This window comes from Festucalex cinctus, chromosome 5 (assembly GCF_051991245.1).
Source record: "Festucalex cinctus isolate MCC-2025b chromosome 5, RoL_Fcin_1.0, whole genome shotgun sequence".
NCBI classification, from domain to species: Eukaryota; Metazoa; Chordata; class Actinopteri; order Syngnathiformes; family Syngnathidae; genus Festucalex; species Festucalex cinctus.
This window is the reverse complement of record NC_135415.1, coordinates 6,612,639-6,635,429: the sequence shown is the minus strand read 5'-3', so window position 1 is coordinate 6,635,429 and position 22,791 is coordinate 6,612,639. Positions and strand designations below refer to the sequence as shown.

General features: G+C 39.9%; 1 protein-coding gene across 7 annotated transcripts in view; it reads right to left on the bottom strand.

Moving 5' to 3' along the window:
• Positions 1-19,012, bottom strand: part of sgsm1a (small G protein signaling modulator 1a) — a 67,650-nt gene extending 48,638 nt beyond the window's left edge. For 3 of the 7 annotated variants that reach the window (XM_077521230.1, XM_077521236.1, XM_077521237.1), the window contains exons 1-3: positions 18,882-19,010; positions 18,728-18,771; positions 1,240-1,315 (exon numbers count right to left, since the gene is read on the bottom strand). In XM_077521230.1, the coding sequence (XP_077377356.1) occupies positions 1,240-1,315; positions 18,728-18,771; positions 18,882-18,900 (139 nt within the window). In that variant the 5' untranslated portion in view covers positions 18,901-19,010. Of the gene's footprint in view, positions 1-1,239; positions 1,316-18,727; positions 18,772-18,881 lie in introns of all 7 variants that reach the window. The other 4 variants (XM_077521232.1, XM_077521233.1, XM_077521231.1 and 1 more) reach the window with 3 other exon arrangements.
• Between the last annotated feature and the right edge of the window lie 3,779 nt (positions 19,013-22,791).

Below are 22,791 nucleotides of genomic sequence, written 5' to 3'. Positions count from 1 at the left end.
TAAGAGTGCATGATGATCTCCGGAGTAATTAACGTTAATCAAGGGCCTGTTCCATTTTGGATAGAGAAGGTTTGGGAGAGTTTTTTTTCTGCTTTGGAAGAATAGAGCCGAACATTTCAATGTGATTTAAAAGCTACTGGCATTTAAGAGCCATGACCATAGATTAGATAGAATAGAACTGAATTCAGTTGTACCATAAAAGGCTACTTTCCGCATACGACACTTGATACTTGACATTTACTACATTCCTGTAAGTTTTTTTGGCCCATTAATTTGACTATTTCTATGAACATTATTCCTAATGGTGACAAATTGATCAACTGGCACAAACAAAATGTGCGTGACTTGCACTGAATTAATAAATGGGCTGCCTTACAGCTCATGGTTATTAGGTTAGCATACTCTTAGTGCTAATATGTTGTCTCTTTCCGTTAGCTTTGATGTAATTTGTCTTTCACAAGAAGTGAAAGATCCCCTTTTGTGGTGTTATAAACAAAACAATACATTTCAATCAAATACAGTTTCATAAGCGATAGCGTCGGATACAGAAATGTATTGCTGCTACGCCAGGAAAAAAAAGAAAAAGAAAAGAGCAATGTCACGTTTTAACATGATAATCTTATCATATATCTATCATGTTAAAATGTGAAAGTACATATATATATATATATATATATATATATATATATATATATATATATATATATATATATTTAAATATTAAATTTGTGTAAAAACATGAAAATTATCATGTAAAAACGTGAAAATTATCATTTTTACATAAGTTTCACATTTTTACATGTTAATTTTCCCGTTTTTAATGATAATTTTCACTTTTTAACATAAGTTTCACATTTTTACATAAGTTTCACATTGTACATGATAAGTTTCATGTTTTAACAAGATTTATCATGTTAAAACGTGAAATGATAAGTTTTACGTTTTAACATGATAAAACGTGAAACTTATGGAAAAACGCGAAGAGTATTTTAAAACATAATTTTCACGTTTTTACATGCTAATTTTCACGTTTTAGCATATGTATCATGTTAAAACATGAAACTTATGTAAAAAGGTGAAACGTATCATGTTAAAATGTGACGTGGCTCTTAGTTTTGTTTTTTGTTTTTTCCTGATGTGACAGCATCCGTAGTCAGGAGCCACTTTTCTGTTGCAGCACAGTTCACAGTCTCTAAATAAAAGCATGGGTGTGATCCATCTATATGTTTGCTCACTCACCACAAAGGGAAACAATATGGCTGCTGTCTTCATGAACAAATTTCCTGGTGACTGCTTCCTCCATAATCTGCTTCACCTGTCAATGACATGGCAGATGCTGGATGACTCACTCATTAATATGCCACAGCTGCACGCACACAGTCTCGAACGGGATTGCTGAATGAGTGATAAATATGTTTCAGAATAATCAGGAGGGTGTCTCGGAAAACCGAAGGTAGACAAATGAGGCACTTTAGAAGAACTGCCGTCGTCAAGTTAAAGGGAATACAAATGGAGTGGGATGAGTGCGAAGTTGCCGAATGAGTCACCATCTCTCACCCGGAGGATCTTTCCGAGGAATCGGTGTTGTTATATTTGGAAGTAAAAATGGATTTTGTTAGTTATTTTTCCTTGCTATCCTTCGTCAATCCACTTTTCTATCTTGGGCAGGAGCAATTGATTGTTCTGCATTAAAGCATTGTGTCATCTTTCAATGATAACAAAAAATAAGCAACAAGGTCAGATATGCATGCTCTCAAGATGTCACTCGTAATCGTGGTCGTCATGGGGATGTAAAGTCCTCCCTGCTGTCCTGACAACAGCTCAGGAACACTAGTTAAGAAGACCTAATAAATCAATTGCCATGGCAAAGTCCTACTGTGCGCGCACCACTCTGAAGTTGTCGTGGCCGCGTAGACGTCTAGAATTTCCTGTCTGTCCACAACCAACAGAATCCACAATGGCCACTTTATATTTTATACTCACACCTTAATAAAAATTTGCACTTAATCAAAAATGTAATAAAAACTAATATTGCAATAATTTCACCAATAATGTAATAATAATAATAATAATAATAATAATAATAATAATAATAATAATAATAATAATAATAATAATAATAATAATAATAATAAATAGAATAAGTGCAATTTCTGGAGAAATTGCGTGGGAATGCTGAAAACTGAATGCTAAGATTTGAATGCATGTGGAGTGCTTATGAAGTAAATTGAGAGATAAATTATGGAATGATGACCTCCTGGTTACTGGACAATGCACTTTACCAACTGTGCCAACGAGCAGTATCAAACACCTGGTGACGATGACAAGTTATATGTATGGAAGTGGGTGTGGAAAGTGACACTTAGAAATAGTTCAATGTCTGTCCCATTGAAAACGAATGGGGAAAAGTTTATATTAAACGTTACATTGTGCGGATACTGTAAGTAATGCGGAATCAGATGATATATACCCCAGGAGGTGTGAATTTTTGAAGCAAATTGAAATTTGAACAGTGTAAATCGGAAGTATTATAAAATATGGAGAATAAATAATAATAAAAAAAACAATAATCCTGACTCAGTCAATGTTAAAATACACTTTGGGGCCTGATATCTATTCGATTACATTAACAGCAAAATTTTAAGCAATTTTTGCTGTGAATGTACATACTAGAAATAGTGTCTCAAAACACACAAATGGACACATATATTACATGAACTGTTTTCACTATCAAGTTTTACATCATTGTTTTTGAGACAGAAACACCCACCTGAAAATGTAATAAATTCCCCAAAATATAAAAAGGTGTTACATCATCAGATTTTTTTTTTAATTACAATATCGGTCAGGAATTGTTATTATATTATTGGTGAAATTATTACATTTTTGGATTTTATTGCATTTTTCATCAAGTTAAGTGTGAATTTGATTACATTTTCAGGCAATTATTACACTATCTCCCTTCTTTGCATTATTGTCTGTATACATTATAAATTATGTATACATTGCATACATATATGCGTACATATTCACACATTTTCCCATTTCATTTAACCTTTATTTACCCATGAAATATCCCATTGAGATTAAAACCTCTTTTCAAAGAGAGTCTTGGGCAATAGGCAGCAACAAACATAAACATAAAATACAGTTACATGTTGAAACAATGTGTGTTGTACTAATTACACACCTATTTTAAAGGGGCAGTCGACCCCCCCAAAAAATCTTAACAATAACCAATCAAAGCTCAGCTTCAGAAAACAGCTGAGCTGTGATTGGTCGTTGCCTGAGCCCTGAGCAACTGTGATGTCATCTTCAGTCGACAGCAAGTGACAAAATGGCCGCCTTCTGATATTGATTAAAAAAAAAAAAAAAAAAAAAAAAAAAAAAAAAAAAAAAAAACCTGCTTGATTTTGCTGGCTAGCGCAATGTTTTTTTTTTTTGGTTTTTTTTTTAACATTTTGTTTAATTGAACTTTTCAGTCACATAGGATACATAAACATAGCACTTTTAGGCTGTAGACAATCTCAATGTAGTATCATAGGTAACAATTAAGAAAAAAAAAAGGCCCTAACAACACACACACTCACCCAAAATAAAAATAAATAAATAAATAAATAAAAACAGTACCTCGACAAGTGTACATCCAATCATAAAAACAGTGAATAGGCCCACTGTATTGGGTAGTGCCACACAACTCAACTCAGCTGTAAATGAATTAAAAGACAGGAAAGAAGCCTTATGTACACATAAAAAAAAGAATTGCATGCACTTACATAACAGAAACATAGTCCAATACGATGGGGGGGAACGGCCGTCATGCAACTGGATCAAGCAAGGCAATCAATCAGAGATATCAGGGAGATTCAGTTTCCTAACATATGAAAGAAAATTTGTCCATTTAACATTGAATACCCTAACAGAGTCCTTAAGCGTGAATCGGATCTTCTCCAAATGTAAACAGTGCATGACGGATTTAACCCACATAGCATGAGATGGAGGAGTTGATGATTTCCATCTAAGTAGGATCAATCGTCTTGCCAATAAAGTAACAAACACAATCATGTCTTGATTAATTTTGGATAATGTTAGTGCTGTTAAGGATGTTCCAAATAATGCAAGGCTAGCGCAATGTTAACCAAAATACTGTATTTAAACTAGAAGGGCTGCGAAGAACATTGTTGTCATGATATGTTTAAGGTTGACTTCCCCTTTAAGAAGATAAATTTGAATGGCGCTAAAGTTGTATGACAAATGTATTCACAAAAATACATGGTATGTAACCCCCACAAGCCAATAAGGGAAAATATTTCCAGATCTCTTAACAACATCATTCATCAGAACTGAGGATGGAAGACGATTCACATGAACGAATGATTTAGTTGCGGCAAAATGAAGTACATGAAGTAGTTAAGAGCGACAATTGGCCAAGGTGCCGTTGATTCCGAACAGCAAGATTTAAGCTACCATCTTCATCATAGCAAACCTCTGTTTGGCATTATTTGTCCAGGCAAAATTATTCTGCTCATTCTGGCACTGACATGGACATTGGAGTTTCTCCCATGGTTTGACTGATGAAAACTGACGTTAGCTGGGCAGGCAAGTGTATCTGATCATTATGCATTTTATTCAGGGCGTACATTGCTTCAACTATGAATAGCAATTATGAGTTTGAACCATCATGACAGCTGTGGAGGCCTGTGGGTGTGCGGGGTCTAAGGCCATGTTCAGATGGCCCTACAGCCTTCGTAAAAGCAGACGCTTTGAGGCTGACCAGAGATGTATTTGTTGCTCTTAAAGCATTTTTGTCAGAGGTCCACAGTGTTTTACAATCTTTTCTGAGGGTTTACAACTGACTCTTAAAAAGACTTTATAAGGCCCGAAGTTCTCTTAAACCATTGCAATGTTTGATCCTGATGCCAGCTAGCTGTCAATTAAGTTCATTTTACTCAGCTGGTGGCCTATCAGCGAAGTCAAGTCACCATCAAACAATTGTTGAAGTGAAAATGCTTCCTCAAAATGCCCATCAATAACCAGAATCTGATAACATTACTTCATTAAAAGTACAGCACTGGGCACTTTCCACTTTTCTCCAGGCCGGCATAGACACCAAGCTAGCTGCAATATTTGTTGATTATATTAGCCTGTAATGGATGTGACAGCTACATTTGTCCAAGCAACTTTCCAGTTTTTAAGTGCCTGCCTGCTTTTGTCTGAATAGCCTCCAGTGGCTCTTTCCCAGATAGATAGGTGTAATAAACTCTTTTGGAAAATGTACAATCTGGTGTGTATGGTTAACTAGCTCCGTTATTTTGGAAATATATTTTTCAAAACAAAAGGGAACAAAACGTTTTACCCTCGAAAGACTTTCTATAAAACAGTTCAGCCATGAATAAACAGAAGTCATTATGCACATTTGGCCTCTTTGCAAGAGCAATATCTGTACCCTCAGCATCAATCAACACCTATTATTCCTATTACAATACACACAAATATACACACACATGTTCATGATTAATTCACCAGCCTGATTAGATTCCTTGACTTTTAGCAGCTGTAACTTTTATTTCTCTTATCTGGGTTACTGATCAGGTCTCCGATGTATTCCTTAGCCAAAGCGTCCAAGCACAGACAGGCTGCAGGTTGCTATGGAGATGACGGTGTTGCACAGTACAGTTCTGCCAAAGACCATATGTCAATAAAATTCATTCATCTCCGGGAGCAACTAAATGAAAGCAGTCTCTCAAATAATAACCTCAGTGGAGCTAAGCCGTGTCAAAGATCTGTGCCCATTTGGTATTGCAGAGAATCAATCGATGAGAGCCCATTTGTGGATGTTATAACTACAACTTAAATGTCACCTTAACGTATCTGTTTCTATTTACAGCTAAATTCCCAGATACAGCAATGTACGGTTATTTTCATATATATATATATATATATATATATATATATATATATATATATATATTTTTTTTTACATATATATATATATATATATATATAGTCTTCTCCGGGTACTCCGGTCTCCTCCCACATTCCATAGACATGCATGGCAGGTTAATTGGGCGCTCCGAATTGTCCCTAGGTGTGCTTGTGAGTGTGGATGGTTGTTCGTCTCTGTGTGCCCTGCGATTGGTTGGCAACCAGTCCAGGGTGTCCCCCGCCTACTGCCCAGAGCCAGCTGAGATAGGTGCCAGCAGCCCCCGCGACCCTTGTGAGGAATAAGCGGTCAAGAAAATGGATGGATGGATGAATATATATATATATATATATATATATATATATATATATATATATATATATACATATATACAGTGATACCTCAGCTCACGAACATAAATGGTTCCCAGAAAGTGTGTGTAAGGCGAAAAGTTTGTCTTCCGAACATTTATTTCCCATAAGAAACCATTACAATGAGAATAATCCGTTCCCAGGTCCCTATAAAACATAATTTTCTACTAAATAAGCCTTAAAACTACACAAAAATATACCTTATTTTATGTATAATAAATGTGCTATTGTATGTAATTCAAGAAATAAACTGTACTGTATAATAAAGTCGTTTTATTTACTTTTGTGATGGTAGTTCTTAAGGATGGTAGCAATGGTAGACTTACTTCATTCGCGAGCGTTTCACCGCGTAGAGTGTTTATGGAACGGTTGCCGCTCATTCGCGCTTTCGTGCTCACCGGAGCGGAGGAGGCGTGTCCCTTGGTGAACAAGGAAGTGGAGCACTTTAGCGAGTCAACAAAAAGTGAGCACCGCCAACTACTTTCACCTCTTTCCTGGGACGAAACAGCCGTGGCACTATTTTCTCCTTTTTTGAGGTACGTGATTGCACTTTCGCTTTTTTTAGTGGCGCGAACTCCATTGACTACAATGCAAACGCGCCGCCGTCCCTCGCCGTCCCTCGCTTTTGGTGAGAACGTAGCATTAGGCTTAACACTAGCCTGTGGTGGGGTCTTTTTCGGTCCCATAATAGCAAAAGTACACTCAATATGGTCCAAAATGTCTATCAAACACAAACCGCGTCCGCACTAAAAGAAAGGGGGTGACGAACTGGGACGCCGTGAGCGTGCGTCAGCTTCTCGTGGCCGCCACCGTGGTGCTGTTCGACCGTGTGGTTTAGTTCGTCCGCCGAAAACTAGTTCGTCACCAGAGACTATATGCTAGATTATATAGGCGAAAAGTTCGTGAGCTTAAGCGTTCGTCAGCCGAGGTATTATATATATATATATATATATATATATATATATATATATATATATATATATATATATATATATATATATATATATATATATATTAGTGCTGTCAAATGATTAAAAAATGTAATCTGATTAATCACACTTTATATATAAATAAGTTTCCCTCTGTAAACATCATTAAGCTTATAATTTATATGTATTTAAGGCAAGTTGTAAAATGTCTGAAGTCCTCTTGTGTATGTTTAACACATTTAAAACATCATAAATCATGCTGTTTCTATAGTACTGTTGATTATTCTCCAATTTTGACACTGTAAATGTATAGGATCGCCAAGAAACATTTCCTGGGAGCAGTAATATGGCTGCTTCAAAAGTCTTGGCCGATCGGCTATCCAGTCAGATCAGTGGCTCGTCTTCTTTGCTGATTCTTCTTCTACACTTTCCGTTAACTCCCTATGGCTTCGCTACAGCGCCACTCCAGTCTTGGCATATGCATTACAGCCGTTTAACGTCTTCAGAGTCTTCTTTTGGACACTTGCATGTCTTGAAACGTTCCTGTCTGTGCAAGATTTGCTTGAGGAACGAAGCGGGCTTTGCTTCAGTGTGAACAGGGCCTAAGAGACTGGCTTGATACTCGCTATTTTATCACTACCTGCTTTAAAGTATTAGATAGTGATTAAAGCAAGATTGAAGACGATGTATTCCCCATTATATAGCATGCAGTCAACGAGGTATTTATAATTTGTTTACTCATGTAGTTGAGATTCATGGTGCGCATGACTTTATACTTTATGTTAATGTGGCTATGTTTTGTGTACGTATTGTTTAGTTTTCACGGTGGCGATAGCTTTTAAGGAAACGCCAAGCCTTCAATAAACCAGCTGTAAAGGAAACCACTGTCTGTTTGTGCTTGGTGGGAGTAATACAATCAGATTGCAACGGACTGATAAGGACCATTGTGGTGAGTCCCGTCCAACCACTGACTGTCAAGGAAGAAGCAGCAAGACTTTAATGCACATGGAAATGGCCCAAATCACACAACACAATAAGTTTTGGACAAACAGGGCCTCTTATGACCGCCGGGAACATATAGCGTAAATGTAGCCTTAGCTGTGACAGTTTGATGAAATTGTGTTTCAGCAGCCTGGTGAAATGAGGCTCCTCGATGTAGTGCACCCGGAAGGCATCACTCAGCGTGATCAAGGATTTTCAGGCTATTCCAATTCGCTTCTGCAACAGCAGAGCTGAGAAACCAGCAGGTTCATCTATTAACATCCAATCTTCATTATTAATCATCTAGGTGGCCGCCGGAACACTGTTGAATACGAGGAGACCTTGCTCATCATAAAAACTGACGATAAGCACAATAATTGATTAGACAGTTCACCGATTGTTATAAATTCTTTCAATTGTGTGGAATTGATTGTTGATTCGTCTTGTCTCGAGGAAATTGAAGAAAAATAGAGTTGCACACAAGAAGTCACTTATGATTCAGTCTGAACTCGTTTGCAGCCTGAAGAACACGATGTCAGTTATAGAATGTGCATTATTGTGTTCTATTACACAAGTATCGGAGTAGGAGTTCTGAACATTCAAGAGAGATTTTTTGATCTATTGTTTATTAACCAGTGATTGGTGGTCATTTCGTACTTAGTATTCGTATAGTGATTTAAAAAAAAAAAAAAAAAAAAAAAAAAACATTACTGGGTTGGTCATTGTTTTCCAAAGTAAAAACAGATGTTTGCAAATGTCTTATTTTGATTAATCACAGGAGATAATTACACTTCTTTCATGAAGGACTATAGAAATTTGTGAACAGTACTGTTGATATGATGAAATCAGAGGATTTGGACATTTTTTAATTTGTCGATTAATCGATTAATTTTGACAGCTCTAGATCAATGAAATGTAATCAAATACCCATCCAATAAAATACTGATGTACATCATAATAAACAACCACATCCGCATGACAAAGTAATGATTATATTATGAACAGACAGAATTCCACGTTCCGAGTCCATGCAACCATATATATCACAGGCACAGCCAGAGAATAGCTGACAATGCAATTTTGCCAAACATCAGTCTTGACCTGACATTATTGTACGGAATATATAAGACTGCTACCCAGTTTAATTTAAAAGAGAAGCGCCTATCATTCACACAGTACATCTTTAATCATAGCAAGCATTCCCTTAAATGTGACACGAAGCGAGGAGGTAGGACTCAGACGCAGAGTGTAAGTTGGCCAACAAGGCTGCAGCTTTAATCCAATGAAACTCAAATCGCCTCGCAAGGAGGGAAAAAAGGCTGAACAAAAAGAGCTCCAAACGGGAGATACAAAAAAGGGCACTCAAAAACAGGGACAACAAAAGGCGCTCCACAAGGGAGGAAAAACAGGGCAAACTAAAGGCGCAAGACAAGGCAAGGCTAGACATCAAACAAGGACGGTGGTACGAGGACTGAGAGGACGCTTCCATGCACTGAGATATGTGACACTTCGGCAACGAGGAGAGAATTCAGGTGGCTTTTATGTCCGGGTTGATTAGGAACAGGTGGTAGTGATCATGGGCGTGGACCGGTAATCAGTGAGGCTGCAGGAAGGGTAAGTGACCTGGGGTGAGAGTGGAGTCAGGACTATCAAAATAAAACAGGAACATGACTGTAAAAACAAAAGCATGAACCGCCACTCTGGTGGCGGCGTGACAGTACCCCCCCCTCAATGGCCGGCCCTTGACGGCCTTTCAGCAAGGAGTCCAAAAACAAGGGCGGGCGGAAGGGGGCACGGAGGAGGGAACACGACCCACCCATCCGTCCCAGACAAAAAGGCAGTTCAGGAGGGCGTCCATGACGCCAGACGAGAGTCCCGTCGGGACCGTTCCGAAGGCCTTTTCCTAGCGCCGGATCAGGTTTGGAAAGTACCAAGGGGATCCCGTGGATAGTTTCGACTTGGTAGACCTGGCAGACTTGGCAGACTTGGCGAGGCGTGGCAGACTTGGCGTGGCAGGCTTGGCAGATTTGACGAGGCGCGGCAGGCTTGGCAAACGTGGCAGAATTGGCGTGACAGGCTTGGCAGACCTGGCGAAATGTGGCAGAATTGGCGTGACAGGCTTGGCAGACCTGGCAAAACGCGGTGGGCTTGGCAGGTGTGGCAGGCTTGGCGTGGACGGCTTTGGCGTGGACGGCTTTGGCGTGGACGGCCCTGGCGTGGACGGCCCTGGCGTGGACGGCCCTGGCGTGGACGGCCCTGGCGTGGACGGCCCTGGCGTGGACGGCCCTGGCGTGGACGGCCCTGGCGTGGACGGCTTAGGCATGGACGGCTTTGGCTTGGTCGGCTTTGGCTTGGTCGGCTTTGGCTTGGTCGGCTTTGGCTTGGTCGGCTTTGGCTTGGTCGGCTTTGGCTTGGTCGGCTTTGGCTTGGTCGGCTTTGGCTTGGTCGGCGTGATGCAGGGACTTGGCGGGACCTGATGCAGAGACTTGGCGTGACATGATGCAGAGACTTGGTGTGGCTCAGGGTCTTGGAGATGCGCCCGGCGAGACTCGGGGGCTTGAGACGGTGACTGGCGAGGTTCAGGAGCGAGAGGCTCAAGCGTCACCTGGTTGACCGTGGCTGAGGATGCACTGGTTGATGACTGTTCCAAAACGTGATCCATACAGTCCATTCCCCATTCCAGTACGTTTCCGGAGTTCCAGTCGATTTGGGGGTTGTGTTGACGTAGCCAAGGGTGTCCCAGAACCAAAGTGGGTGTCGAAGCTTGGATTACATGGAAACAGAGGTTTTCGATGTGTTGTCCAATTCGTACTTCTAGGGGTTCGGTGATATGGGTGATGCAAAAGAGTTCCTTCCCATTAAGCGCTCTGGCCTGGACGGTTAGGGGAAGGGGTTCGGTGGTGGCCCGTAGCCGTTTCACGAGGCCCCAGTCCATGAGGCTCTCGTCGGAACCGGAGTCGATGAGGGCTGGCAGGTCTATGGTCATAGCATGGTGGCTTATCCGGACATGCGTGATTCTTTGAGTCTTAGCAGGACGGGGTGACGGGAAACTCACCGGTGGACCTCTCTTCACGGTGCAAGATCCCACCAGATGACCAAGTTCACCACAGTAGTAGCAGCGGCCTTCTTGGCGGCGCCGCTGTCGCTCCTCGATGGTTAGCTGGGTCCGACCAAGCTGCATGGGTTCCTCGTCATTTCCACTGACCTCCCTTGCGGTGGATGACTGGGGAAATGCATATCTTGAAGTCTCACTTGCCAGTGGATGCTGGAGGGGTCCCGAACCAGGTATCTTTTGGAGTCCGCTGCTCTGCTTGAGCTCCCGCCTCCGATGATCAGTGCGGATGGCAAGCGAAATCAATGAGTCCAGGTCGCTGGGTAAGTCACTTGGAAGCAAGAGTTCCTGCATGGAGGTTGTGAGCCCCTTCAAAAAGTGGTCAAAGAGAGCTGTGTCGTTCCAGCCACTCTTGGCTGCTAGTGTACGGAATCGGATGGCGTAATCATTAACCGATTCTCTCCCTTGTCTGAGATGGCTGAGTTCTCGCGTCTTCTCTCGATCCATGTTGGTTGGATCGAAAACGAGGCGGAGAGCCCTGCTAAACCCGGCTGCGGTTGAGCAAGTCGGGGAGTGCCGTGCCCATTCCGCGGTGGCCCAGTCTCTGGCTCGTCCCGTCAGGTGGGAAATCAAGAAGGCCACGCGGGAACGGTCTGTGGGAAATGCCTGTGGTGAGAGTTCGAAGTGAATGTCACATTCGGTCAGGAATGCCTGACAATGTCCTGGTTCTCCCGAGTATCGCTCCGGGGAGGCCAGTCTCATTCCAGCCCCGGTCAAGGCTGGAGTCGGGATCGGGTATTCAGCTGCTTCCGGTTTCGTGACGGTTGGCGAGGAGTGTTGCAGGTGGTTCACCAGCTCCTGCACCCGTCCAGCAAGTTCATCTATCCGGATGACCATGGCTTGCTGGCCCTCCTCCAGGTGCGACAGGCGGACAGCCTGTTGCCGAAGTGCAGCCACCAACTTCTCCGCTGGGTCCATGCTGGCCGAAGTGTACTGACACGAAGCGAGGAGGTAGGACTCAGACGCAGAGTGTAAGTTGGCCAACAAGGCTGCAGCTTTAATCCAATGAAACTCAAATCGCCTCGCAAGGAGGGAAAAAAGGCTGAACAAAAAGAGCTCCAAACGGGAGATACAAAAAAGGGCACTCAAAAACAGGGACAACAAAAGGCGCTCCACAAGGGAGGAAAAACAGGGCAAACTAAAGGCGCAAGACAAGGCAAGGCTAGACATCAAACAAGGACGGTGGTACGAGGACTGAGAGGACGCTTCCATGCACTGAGATATGTGACACTTCGGCAACGAGGAGAGAATTCAGGTGGCTTTTATGTCCGGGTTGATTAGGAACAGGTGGTAGTGATCATGGGCGTGGACCGGTAATCAGTGAGGCTGCAGGAAGGGTAAGTGACCTGGGGTGAGAGTGGAGTCAGGACTATCAAAATAAAACAGGAACATGACTGTAAAAACAAAAGCATGAACCGCCACTCTGGTGGCGGCGTGACAAAATGTCGCATCAGCAGCCGCTTAGAACTGAGTTTGATTCTAACTCATTATTTATTAAATACAATCTTCTTTATTCTCCCAGTTCAGCCAGATCATATCACATTCAGGAAAAAACAACAACAATACTGTGAATACATTTCATTCTCTCAGTGTAATCATAGCTATCTCTATCTATGACAACAATAATGAATATAACGCATTAAATATCAGTGTGCTTCACTGATTCTTCCATCTTTGTGTCTGTCTCTTTCCTTTGGCAACCGAAGTGTCTGTGCACACAACAGAACACAAACACCCGGTGACACAGAATGGTTCTGGCTGCGGCAAATAAGAGGTCTCATTTAAACCGATTTTTGTGCCAGAAGTGGATTCTGCCGCCTCAGACATCCTGTGCTCTCTCAATAATGGCCCACGTTATTTGTCGGTGCATTTGAGTGGACTGATGGCATAGAACCGGGTGGAAGAGGACCACGTGCATGCGATGACGTCTACACGTGTACAGTATATCGCTAAGAACACTTGCACATGTATGCTCATTAAAAAGACAAGATACTGGATGGAGCAGTCTTTTAGAAAGATAATTATGCTCAGCTTTAATTGACACAGATGAATCATGAATTGAAAAACTATTATTGCAGTTTCTAACACTGGCATTACAGTGGTGAAATGAATTGAAATTCCTTTAATTGCCACAAAAACACAAATATTTTTATGTTTTTAATTAGGAAAAATGGCACTCTAGAATTTGATTCCTTATAAAAACAGAGTATGAATATAATTAAATAGAGTAATAAAGAATAAAGAGTTTCTCTATTATATATTCTATTAATATATATATTAATATATATATATATATTAATATATATATTCTATATAATATTCTATTCTATTCTATTCTATTCTATTCTATTCTATTCATAGTGTACCAAAATGCTCTTAACGTTTTGTGTTAGCACTTAGCTAGCAGACTTTGTAAGGGGAAAAAAATTAGTATTTCTTTTTGTCTTAAACTTCACTTTGGAGGCTTATTGTATTTTCAAAGCAGTGAATACAAATTGTGGGTAGAAAATAAGGAAAGTTTTGGGTTTGTTTGTTTGTTTGTTTGTTTGTTTGTTTGTTTGTTTGTTATGAAAACAACTAGCATGTTTGGTCGGAAGTTAATAATAGCATGATCTTAGGGCTCTGAATTTACTTTATAACACATTGTACAATGGAAATAAAGATTCTATTCCATTCTATTCTATTCGATTCGATTCGATTCGATTCGATTCTATTCCATTCTATTCTATTCTATTCTATTCTATTCATAGTGTACCAAAATGCTCTTAACCTTTTGTGTTAGCACTTAGCTAGCAGACTTTGTAAGGGAAAAAAAAATTAGTATTTCTTTTTGTCTTAAACTTCACTTAGGAGGCTTATTGTATTTGCAAAGCAGTGAATACAAATTGTGGGTAGAAAATAAGGAAAGTTTTGGGTTTGTTTGTTTGTTTGTTTGTTTGTTTGTTTGTTTGTTTGTTTGTTTGTTTGTTTGTTTGTTTGTCATGAAAACAGCTAGCATGTTAGGTTGGAAGATAATAATAGCATGATCTTTGGGCTCTGAATTTACTTTATAACACATTGTACAATGGAAATAAAGATTCTATTCCATTCTATTGTATTTGATTCTATTCTATTCCATTCTAGTCTATTCTATTCATAGTGTACCAAAATGCTCTTAACCTTTTGTGTTAGCACTTAGCTAGCAGACTTTGTAAGGGGGAAAAAAAATTAGTATTTCTTTTTGTCTTAAACTTCACTTAGGAGGCTTATTGTATTTTCAAAGCAGTGAATACAAATTGAGGGTAGAAAATAAGGAAAGTTTTGGGTTTGTTTGTTTGTTTGTTTGTTTGTTTGTCATGAAAACAGCTAGCATGTTAGGTTGGAAGATAATAATAGCATGATCTTAGGGCTCTGACTTCACTTTATAACACATTGTACAATAGAAATAAAGATTCTATTCTATTCCATTCTATTCTATCATAGTGTACAGAGTCTGACTTTTCCCTGTCGATGGACTTTTCCCAATAATGACCAACTCACTCCACTCTTTATCTCTTAATACCAGACAGAGGTGTCAAAATCCAGGCTTCTACTCAACCGGCAGGTAAACGAGCTAGGTTAAGTAGCACCTGTATCTAAAGTCAAACTATTTCAGGGTTTTTAAAAGTACTTTCTGGACGTGAATTTCACCCCACTTCCAATTCATTTGTCATAAATTGTCCACATTATCAACATGTAACAGTTTGACTCAACTTAAAGGGCTTGTTTGTTGTACATTAGCTCATCTCTGCCGCCATGTCCGGCATCATTGTGTACTGAATGTCAAATCACCTGCTCTGTGTGGGACAGTGAATGATGCATTCTGGAACAGCTCGGAAATGTGTGTACTAAGTTGTTAAAGATGAATGTAATTCTTTTAAAGGGGAAGTCAAACATTTTCTTGACAATAGTATCTTGGATGTGTCCCCCACTAGTCACAGCATTCTGATTAATTTTGTGTTTGTGGAATATAAATAAAGCAGCAAAATCCACCAATTTTTATCCATCTTGAGGGGCGGCCATTTTGCCACTTGCTGGCAAACGAAAATGACACTCAGAAAATGATCAATCATTGCTCAGCTTCAGAAAAGAAGATGAGAAAGAGTTTTATAATTTCTGAAATTGTAATGCTGTACAGTTCTAAGCCACAGCAAATACTGTACAGCCATTGAAAAGGTGCATCTTACGATGTCATTCATTTGTATAGTTACCAGATATGAGGACTTGGAAACTAATCTGACTACATTTTCAATTTTCATTTTAATCTGAAAACACCAGCTGAAAATAAAGCCCCTTCGTTTACTGAGCAAAAGCAAATAATAAATAAATTTGGTCACAAGTGAAGTCTAGACAGCAAACGCAGAAGAGTGACTCGTCCATTATTCTGTGATTGTACAACAAACGGTAACAAATTGTTCCTGCTGATGAAGAGATGTGTGTGATGGGAATCTCCGTGGTAACAAGGTGATTAGCAGCATAAGCGTTAAGAGCCTAAGCAGAGCAGAGTGAAGCTCTGATCTTAGCTAAAACCACAATAACATAGCCTGCTGCAGACCTTTAGACATTCTGCCTTCGTGTTTAGCAACTATTTTCAGTTCAATGAATCATAATCGTTTGATGATGGACTAGTTGTGCTTTGAACATTTGTATACATAAGGGATTCATTTTGGATTGTATCGTCCTACTTGCCTAAATGCTGCAAAATGAGTCACACAACTGTGCTAATAAATAAGTTACTTTAAAAAGACATTCACATTTTTGCTTACATTAGTTTTGGTAACTGTCCCTACCCATTTGATTTAAGGGAAAATATGACCAAAAATAAACATGCGCTACACTCACAAGAAACAAACGTGTCTAGCTACAATAATGATATGATAATAACGACCAAGTGCCAAGATGACATTATTTAGTCCGATGAATCATTTCCATCTTATTCGTCTTGGTAGAGTCAAAACATGAATTTGGATCCTCCTCTGCAATTCCAAAGAGCTGTCTGACCAATTTAATGCATCTCTTGGCATCCTAAAGCAGAATTTGCCTCATCTTATTTTACAGTGTGCTGCATTGCTTTTGTGTCCATGATGTTGGTTCACTAGCGCTATAATTGTTTTTAATCACCCCGTTTACACATCACTAATGATTTCCATTTGGTTTTAAGAGCAGCTTTTGCAATAATTGCATTTAATTGCTGTTTCGAATGTGTCGAACCAAGAATCATTGAACTGTGCGTGAGTTTGACACGCTTCCAGCTACAAAGAGCTCGACTCTTGGATTCTTCACAAGGAAAATGTCGCATAAAAACCGCCGCCATTCGAGATGTCACGTGAGAATTCTGTTCAGTAAGCATAACTGATTAACTCCTGTTTTACTCGCCATGACATTGGCTGAAAAACAGAAAACAGGAATAGGCAGATAGCTAAAGATTAACCCTAAAAGTAAAGATTAACAAAGCCATCAACAAAATAATCAACATTAATTGTGAGAATGCTTCAGCATTCCCATTATTGTGATTTTTATTCTCCATAACTTTTTGCCGCATAACAACTCCCACATAATATTTCTAATTTACATTGTTCAAATTTCAACTAGCTTAAAAAATTCACGCCTTCTGGGGTATATATTGTCTGATTCCACATTACTAACAATTTAACATTTAATATCAACTTTTCCCCATTCATTTTCAATGGGACAGACATTGAACTTTTTCTAAGTATCACTTTCCACGTGGCACAGTTGGTAAAGCACATTGTCCAGTAACCAGGAGGTTATAATTTCGTAATTTATCTCTCAATTGGCTTCATAAGCATTCCACATGCATTCAAATCTTAGCATTCAGCTTACAGCATTCCCACGCAATTTCTTCAAAAATTGCACTTAGTCTAGTTGATTATTAAAATAGTTGCAGCCCTAGTGGGTTTTGCTGTACTGTACTCACAGTCAAATGAAAAATATTTTTCAAAGACTACATTAGCATGTTGTTAATGACATCATTACTGTGGCATACTTACAGCGTACCAAATCAAAGTTAGCTGTTTCACATTCTGGAGTTAATACAGAACAAATAAAGACATTTGAATAACATTACAAATTGATGTTTGATTTTCTTTTTTTCTTTTTTTTGCAAAACAAAACAGCATTTTATGTCATGTAGTGTACTGAAATGTCATGTTCGACTTATATTAAAGATATTTTCATGCTACAACTCGTCGACAAAATGGAAAATCCTTTTTCTGTTGGCGCAATGCAACATGGGATATATTGCTTTTTCTTGGAGGTGGGTTGTAAATTACTTTTCAAGATGCAGTGTAAAATACATTGAGGGGATAATGATAACCTATAATATTTGCTAGGCTAAAGCAAATAGAGAATCCACATACAGTTGACGTCCATTGAAAATGCATTGAGCTGCCTGATAAACAACCACTTTTTGTTTTCGATGAAAAAGAGCGGCAAAATTTGAGGGGAGAAAAAAAAATCACATTTAAAAACTATTTAAATGTTTTCTAAACTAAGCGAAGTGTGCATATTGGATTGGGGAAATATAAATCTGTGAATATGCTAATCCAGGATTTCTGAACTGTCATGATGAAGTTTTTGTTCATTTGGTTTATTTATACCGGATTTGGTTTTGTTTTCCGTGTCCCTTTTCCGTCTCGTTTTGTTTTTGTGTCCACCTGTTCTCGTCAGCCCGGTCCCCTGTGTCAACCAATCACAGCCACTTGTGTTGTCCAGATATTTCCTGTTGCCTTTTCATTTTGCTTGTAATTAGTTACGGTCGTTTGCGTTTGTGTCTGTACCTGTTGCTGAGTCAAGTCTTCCCGGACTACAAAATGGAAAAGTCATTGTATATGGCACTGTATAGTCGTGGATAGGGGGTGATTTACGAGCACTGGCGAAGTTGGTGTTACCACAGTAACCTGACATGATGAGACAAAGCTGAGCAAACCAAGAGTAGCTTCCATATTTGTTTCCACTGCACATCTCTCACACACGCACACACACACGCACGCACACACGTTTATGCCCCAGTGGTGATACAACCAAATAGCTTGGTTGACACAAAGCTGTCGTTCCCTCTGCTATTAACACCACTAACACCTGCAAGTGCAACACAATCTGTCTCTTCCATATTGCTTCTCCTCTCTCACGCACACACGCACACGCACGCACATAATATAGTAAGTACTGCTCCGGAAGAGGGAGTGAAAAAAAAACACGTACTTTCCACAGATTTGAAAGAGGAGCATCCAACACGACATTTACAGGTGTCATGGAGATGACATATGACAGTCAGAGTAAAACCATGTTTCCGGTGTTACAAATCTCAAACACTCGGTTTCGCTTGGGGAAAAAAAGTGTTTTGTTTTTGGACCTATCTGAAAACACCCACCTCTTTCTTGACAGTGCGCAGCAGCTTCTGGCGCGTCTCGGATTCTAACGACAAAAGAAGCAACATGCCATTTTAAAACGAACTCCGGTCAGGATTCGTTGGCTCATTTGTGGTGTGTAAACATGTGAACGGTGCACATATTCGAGTCTCCCACCTGCCATGATTGTTGCCATGGGTCCAGTGTTCCTGCACGCGCAGCACCTCCCATCAAACAGAGAAGACCTGCGACTCCGAGAAGTGCCTCGCGACCCCGCCTCTCCCACTGATGACACGCCTCTTAAAGGTACAGGCAGGAGTTTCCATTGGCCAGCGAGACTTTTTGCAACCCACATTCTTTGTTTGAGCAAGGGGTGGGCAAACTTTTATGCTGGAGGGTCACACATTATTATTAAAAAAATAAAAATAAATAAAAAATGGACAGATATGTGTATATAAAATAGTTTATTTACTCATCATTATTTAGTCATCATTTAGTACATCATTATGATGTACTTATATTTACATTTATTTTGTCTATCTATGAAACAATAAAGTAATTTATTCGTATTTATTAAATTATTCCTAATTAATAACTGATGAATCTCTAACATACTTTTAGACATTACATATATGTAACATAGTTATTTGATTTACACACCAACACCCCAAATTCTTTTTCAAATATTTCTCTATTGTGGTACAATTAAAGGTCTGCTCGTCTCATATGTTTTAGTTCACTTACAACAAGTCAATCCAATATTTAATTTGAAGTAAAATTCATGAAAAACTATATTTAAATATATACTATATTGTTAGCTTCAATTAAAAAATAGCTACATTAATTATCAAATATTTTTGCACTCCTGCTAGTGTGCTTTTTGGTGGATGGGAAAACAGATTGGTCTACCTCCAAGTGTTTCGCCAGCTCTTAGTAAAAATTTAATTACGCAATCCACAATTCCTCTAAAAGCACATTTTCCAATGAGCTACAGCATTACCCATCCATCCGTCCATCCATCCATTTTCATGACCGCTTATTCCTCACAAGGGTCGCGGGGGACTGCTGGCACCTATCTCAACTGGCAGTAGGCAGGGGACACCCTGGACTGGTTGCCAGCCAATCGCAGGGCACACAGAGACAAACAACCATCCACACTCACAAGCACACCTAGGGACAATTCGGAGCGCCCAGTTAACCTGCCAAGCATGTCTTTGGAAGATGGAAGGAGACCGGAGAAGACCCACACGGGTACGGGGAGAACATGCAAACTCCACCCAGGAAGGCCGGAGCCTGGACTCGAACCAGAGTCCTCAGAACTTGGGCGGTGGACGTGCTAACCACCCGACCACCGTGCCGCCCGCGACAGCATTAACACTTGCAAAATTATATTGACAAAAAAAACACCATTAAAATCCCCTGCTGTTTAATAATAATTCTGTAGTGCTCACGTTTGATTGAAGTTGACAAGCAATCATTTCATTTCAGTAGTGAACTGCACTGCAACAATGTGTGACGAGCTCGAAAATCGATGTAAAAAGTGTTGTTATAGCGTCCTCTTGTGGTCAATTGACCAAACTACTGGCACAAATTAAATCCTCTAATCTAATGGCTCTTTGATGATGATTCTTACATATAATCTCAATAATCTGAAAATTACAAAAAGCAAATGATCTTCTTTTTAAAAATGATATTCTGTGTATCTTTTCATATTAGTCTATGTATTTTCTTCATAAATGTAAACACTTTTGCTATGCCTGTGATTGCACATCAACAGGTTTATGAAAATCACCTATCCATCCATTTTCTAATTCATCTATCCTCATTGGGGTCGTGGGTCAACAAACAAACAAACAAACAAACAAACAAACAAACAAACAACCCCAGTGTGTACAAAACTATACACATCAGATAACGTGGCTCTTTAATATCCAGCTACATGTAGATGAGAAATCAGAAATTAAACAATATTTCTCCAAATGAGAAAAACTACCAGTATGGAGTGGGCGTAGGCATCAATCTTCCAAACGGTGGAGTCTCTGGGCCATAAGTCCCACTTTGCCTTGCAGGCACTGAGCTGTCAGGTGGATCAGTTAGCGAAAGAATGCAGTTATTATGCAGCATGACAGACTGAGGAGGTGGATGCCCCCCAAAGATGCTTTCATGATCTCAGCATCAGAACAAACAAAACCCGACTGAGAATGTGAATGTCAAGGTGGACTCTTGGCAGCCCAAACAGTGTCCTCGTCCAAATAATTCTTATTTTTTATAGCTCAATTCCATCCCAGAGCAGCAAAAGTATCCAAATTAGCACCTGCCAAAGACCCACAGTGTAGCTAGAGGGGAGCCCGCATCTTGAAATTCATTTTCCCCCCTTCCTGCTTGTGTTAGGATTCCCTTACAGGAATGACTCACACCTGACATGCGTTTGATTTCATTATCATACTAAAAACTTCAGCATCATCATTTCTTATCTGTTTCGATGTTGGTCGCCATTTTGGTGAAGTATCAATGGAAACAGCTCACATCTTATGGGATGTGTACGTATGAGAAACAACATTGGCGTGTCATGTCCATGTGTGTTCTCCCGCGGGCATTGACCTGCACATGTCCGTGTGTGATTGGAGTCGACGTGCTCTAACAGGCCACGGAGGCTCCTGTCAGTCCGATGTTCTTCTACTGCTGTGTGCCAATGCAGATTGACAGAATGGTAAGCGAGAGAAGGCCAGCGCGTTATGGGCTGTTGTCTTGTTGCTTTTCGGCCCCCAGGAAACGCACACCTCAGTTGGGCAGCCACGGCTCGCACCCGCTTGGCTGATTGTTCTCCGTGAAGGCATTCTGGTGCGGAAGAACATGAGTCGACCATATTAAACACCTTTGACAGGATCTAGACTTGAAATTATGAGCCAGGCCATCTCACACAAAATGTTCTTCTGGATTAATGGTTAAAAATTCCCACAGACACACATAAAAATCTATATTACAGTTACAAAGGAGTAATATTTTTCAATTTTCTCTGGAGCTGAAATGCCTTAGTCCTTTCGTCCATTCAGTTTATTACAGGCTCTATCCAACCGGACACACAGACATTTAGCCTTTTAGGTGACACATTGATGGCACTGTATGTGTCTCAGTGTCGTCTCCATTTACCAGACTAACTTCATTTGATGCACTCTGCACTCACAGCCCAAACGTGAGCTCTCGGAAATATCCGGTGTGCAAGCTTTTTGATACGCTTGCTGCTAAAAGCGATGGATTTGATTTCTCTCGCACTTAAAGGCAATGAGAGGATCTTCTTCAATTGACCTTGAATCAAGCCAACTGTGTTCCTGCCTGCAATGGTGCAAATAACTTTTTTTTTTTTAATGTGCGAGGCTGTGGCTGCAAAAATACCAAAATTAAGTCTATCCCACCCCTGCGCTGATTTAGACCACACCTCTCACTAGACTTGCACATGTGTAAATTGAGAAAATGTTTTCTCATTCTCCCCTCAGAAGAGCTGGAGGAAGGAGCCTACAACCCTACCGATACATTAAAAAAAAAAAAGCAATTGTTGAATAGCTCACCTACAAACCTAATGAGAAAAAGGTAGCCTATAGTAATTTGTGAAGATACAGAACTGGCCTGAGGTATATGTGAACTAGTGTCCACTTGTGCCCCAAAAAGTATGTGGATTTAAAAACAAAAAACAAAAACAAACTATAAAATATACATTAAAGAAATAGAGGTGAAAGAGAAATCGAGAAAATAGAAAAAGAGGTGACATCACCAAACAATTGATTTAGAAGTAGTCATGCAGCTGGTGAAATTCTGCTCAGTCCAATAAAGACACTTTGTGGAAATATTGTGAATTAAGTACACAATATTCAAGGAAGCGCTTGCTTTGGACTGAATAAATGGCCGTAATATTGTGGCATGGTAAATATTATCATTACAAAAGCTCTCGTTCTCATAATCCATCTTTAAAACGTTTTAAAAAAAAAAATCAAATGTGACTTTCACCAATCTGAACTGGAGCACAAGGTTATGACAATGTCCTTTTATTATTATTTCGGTGTCAAAAATTCTCTCTGTGTCTCCTACCGGA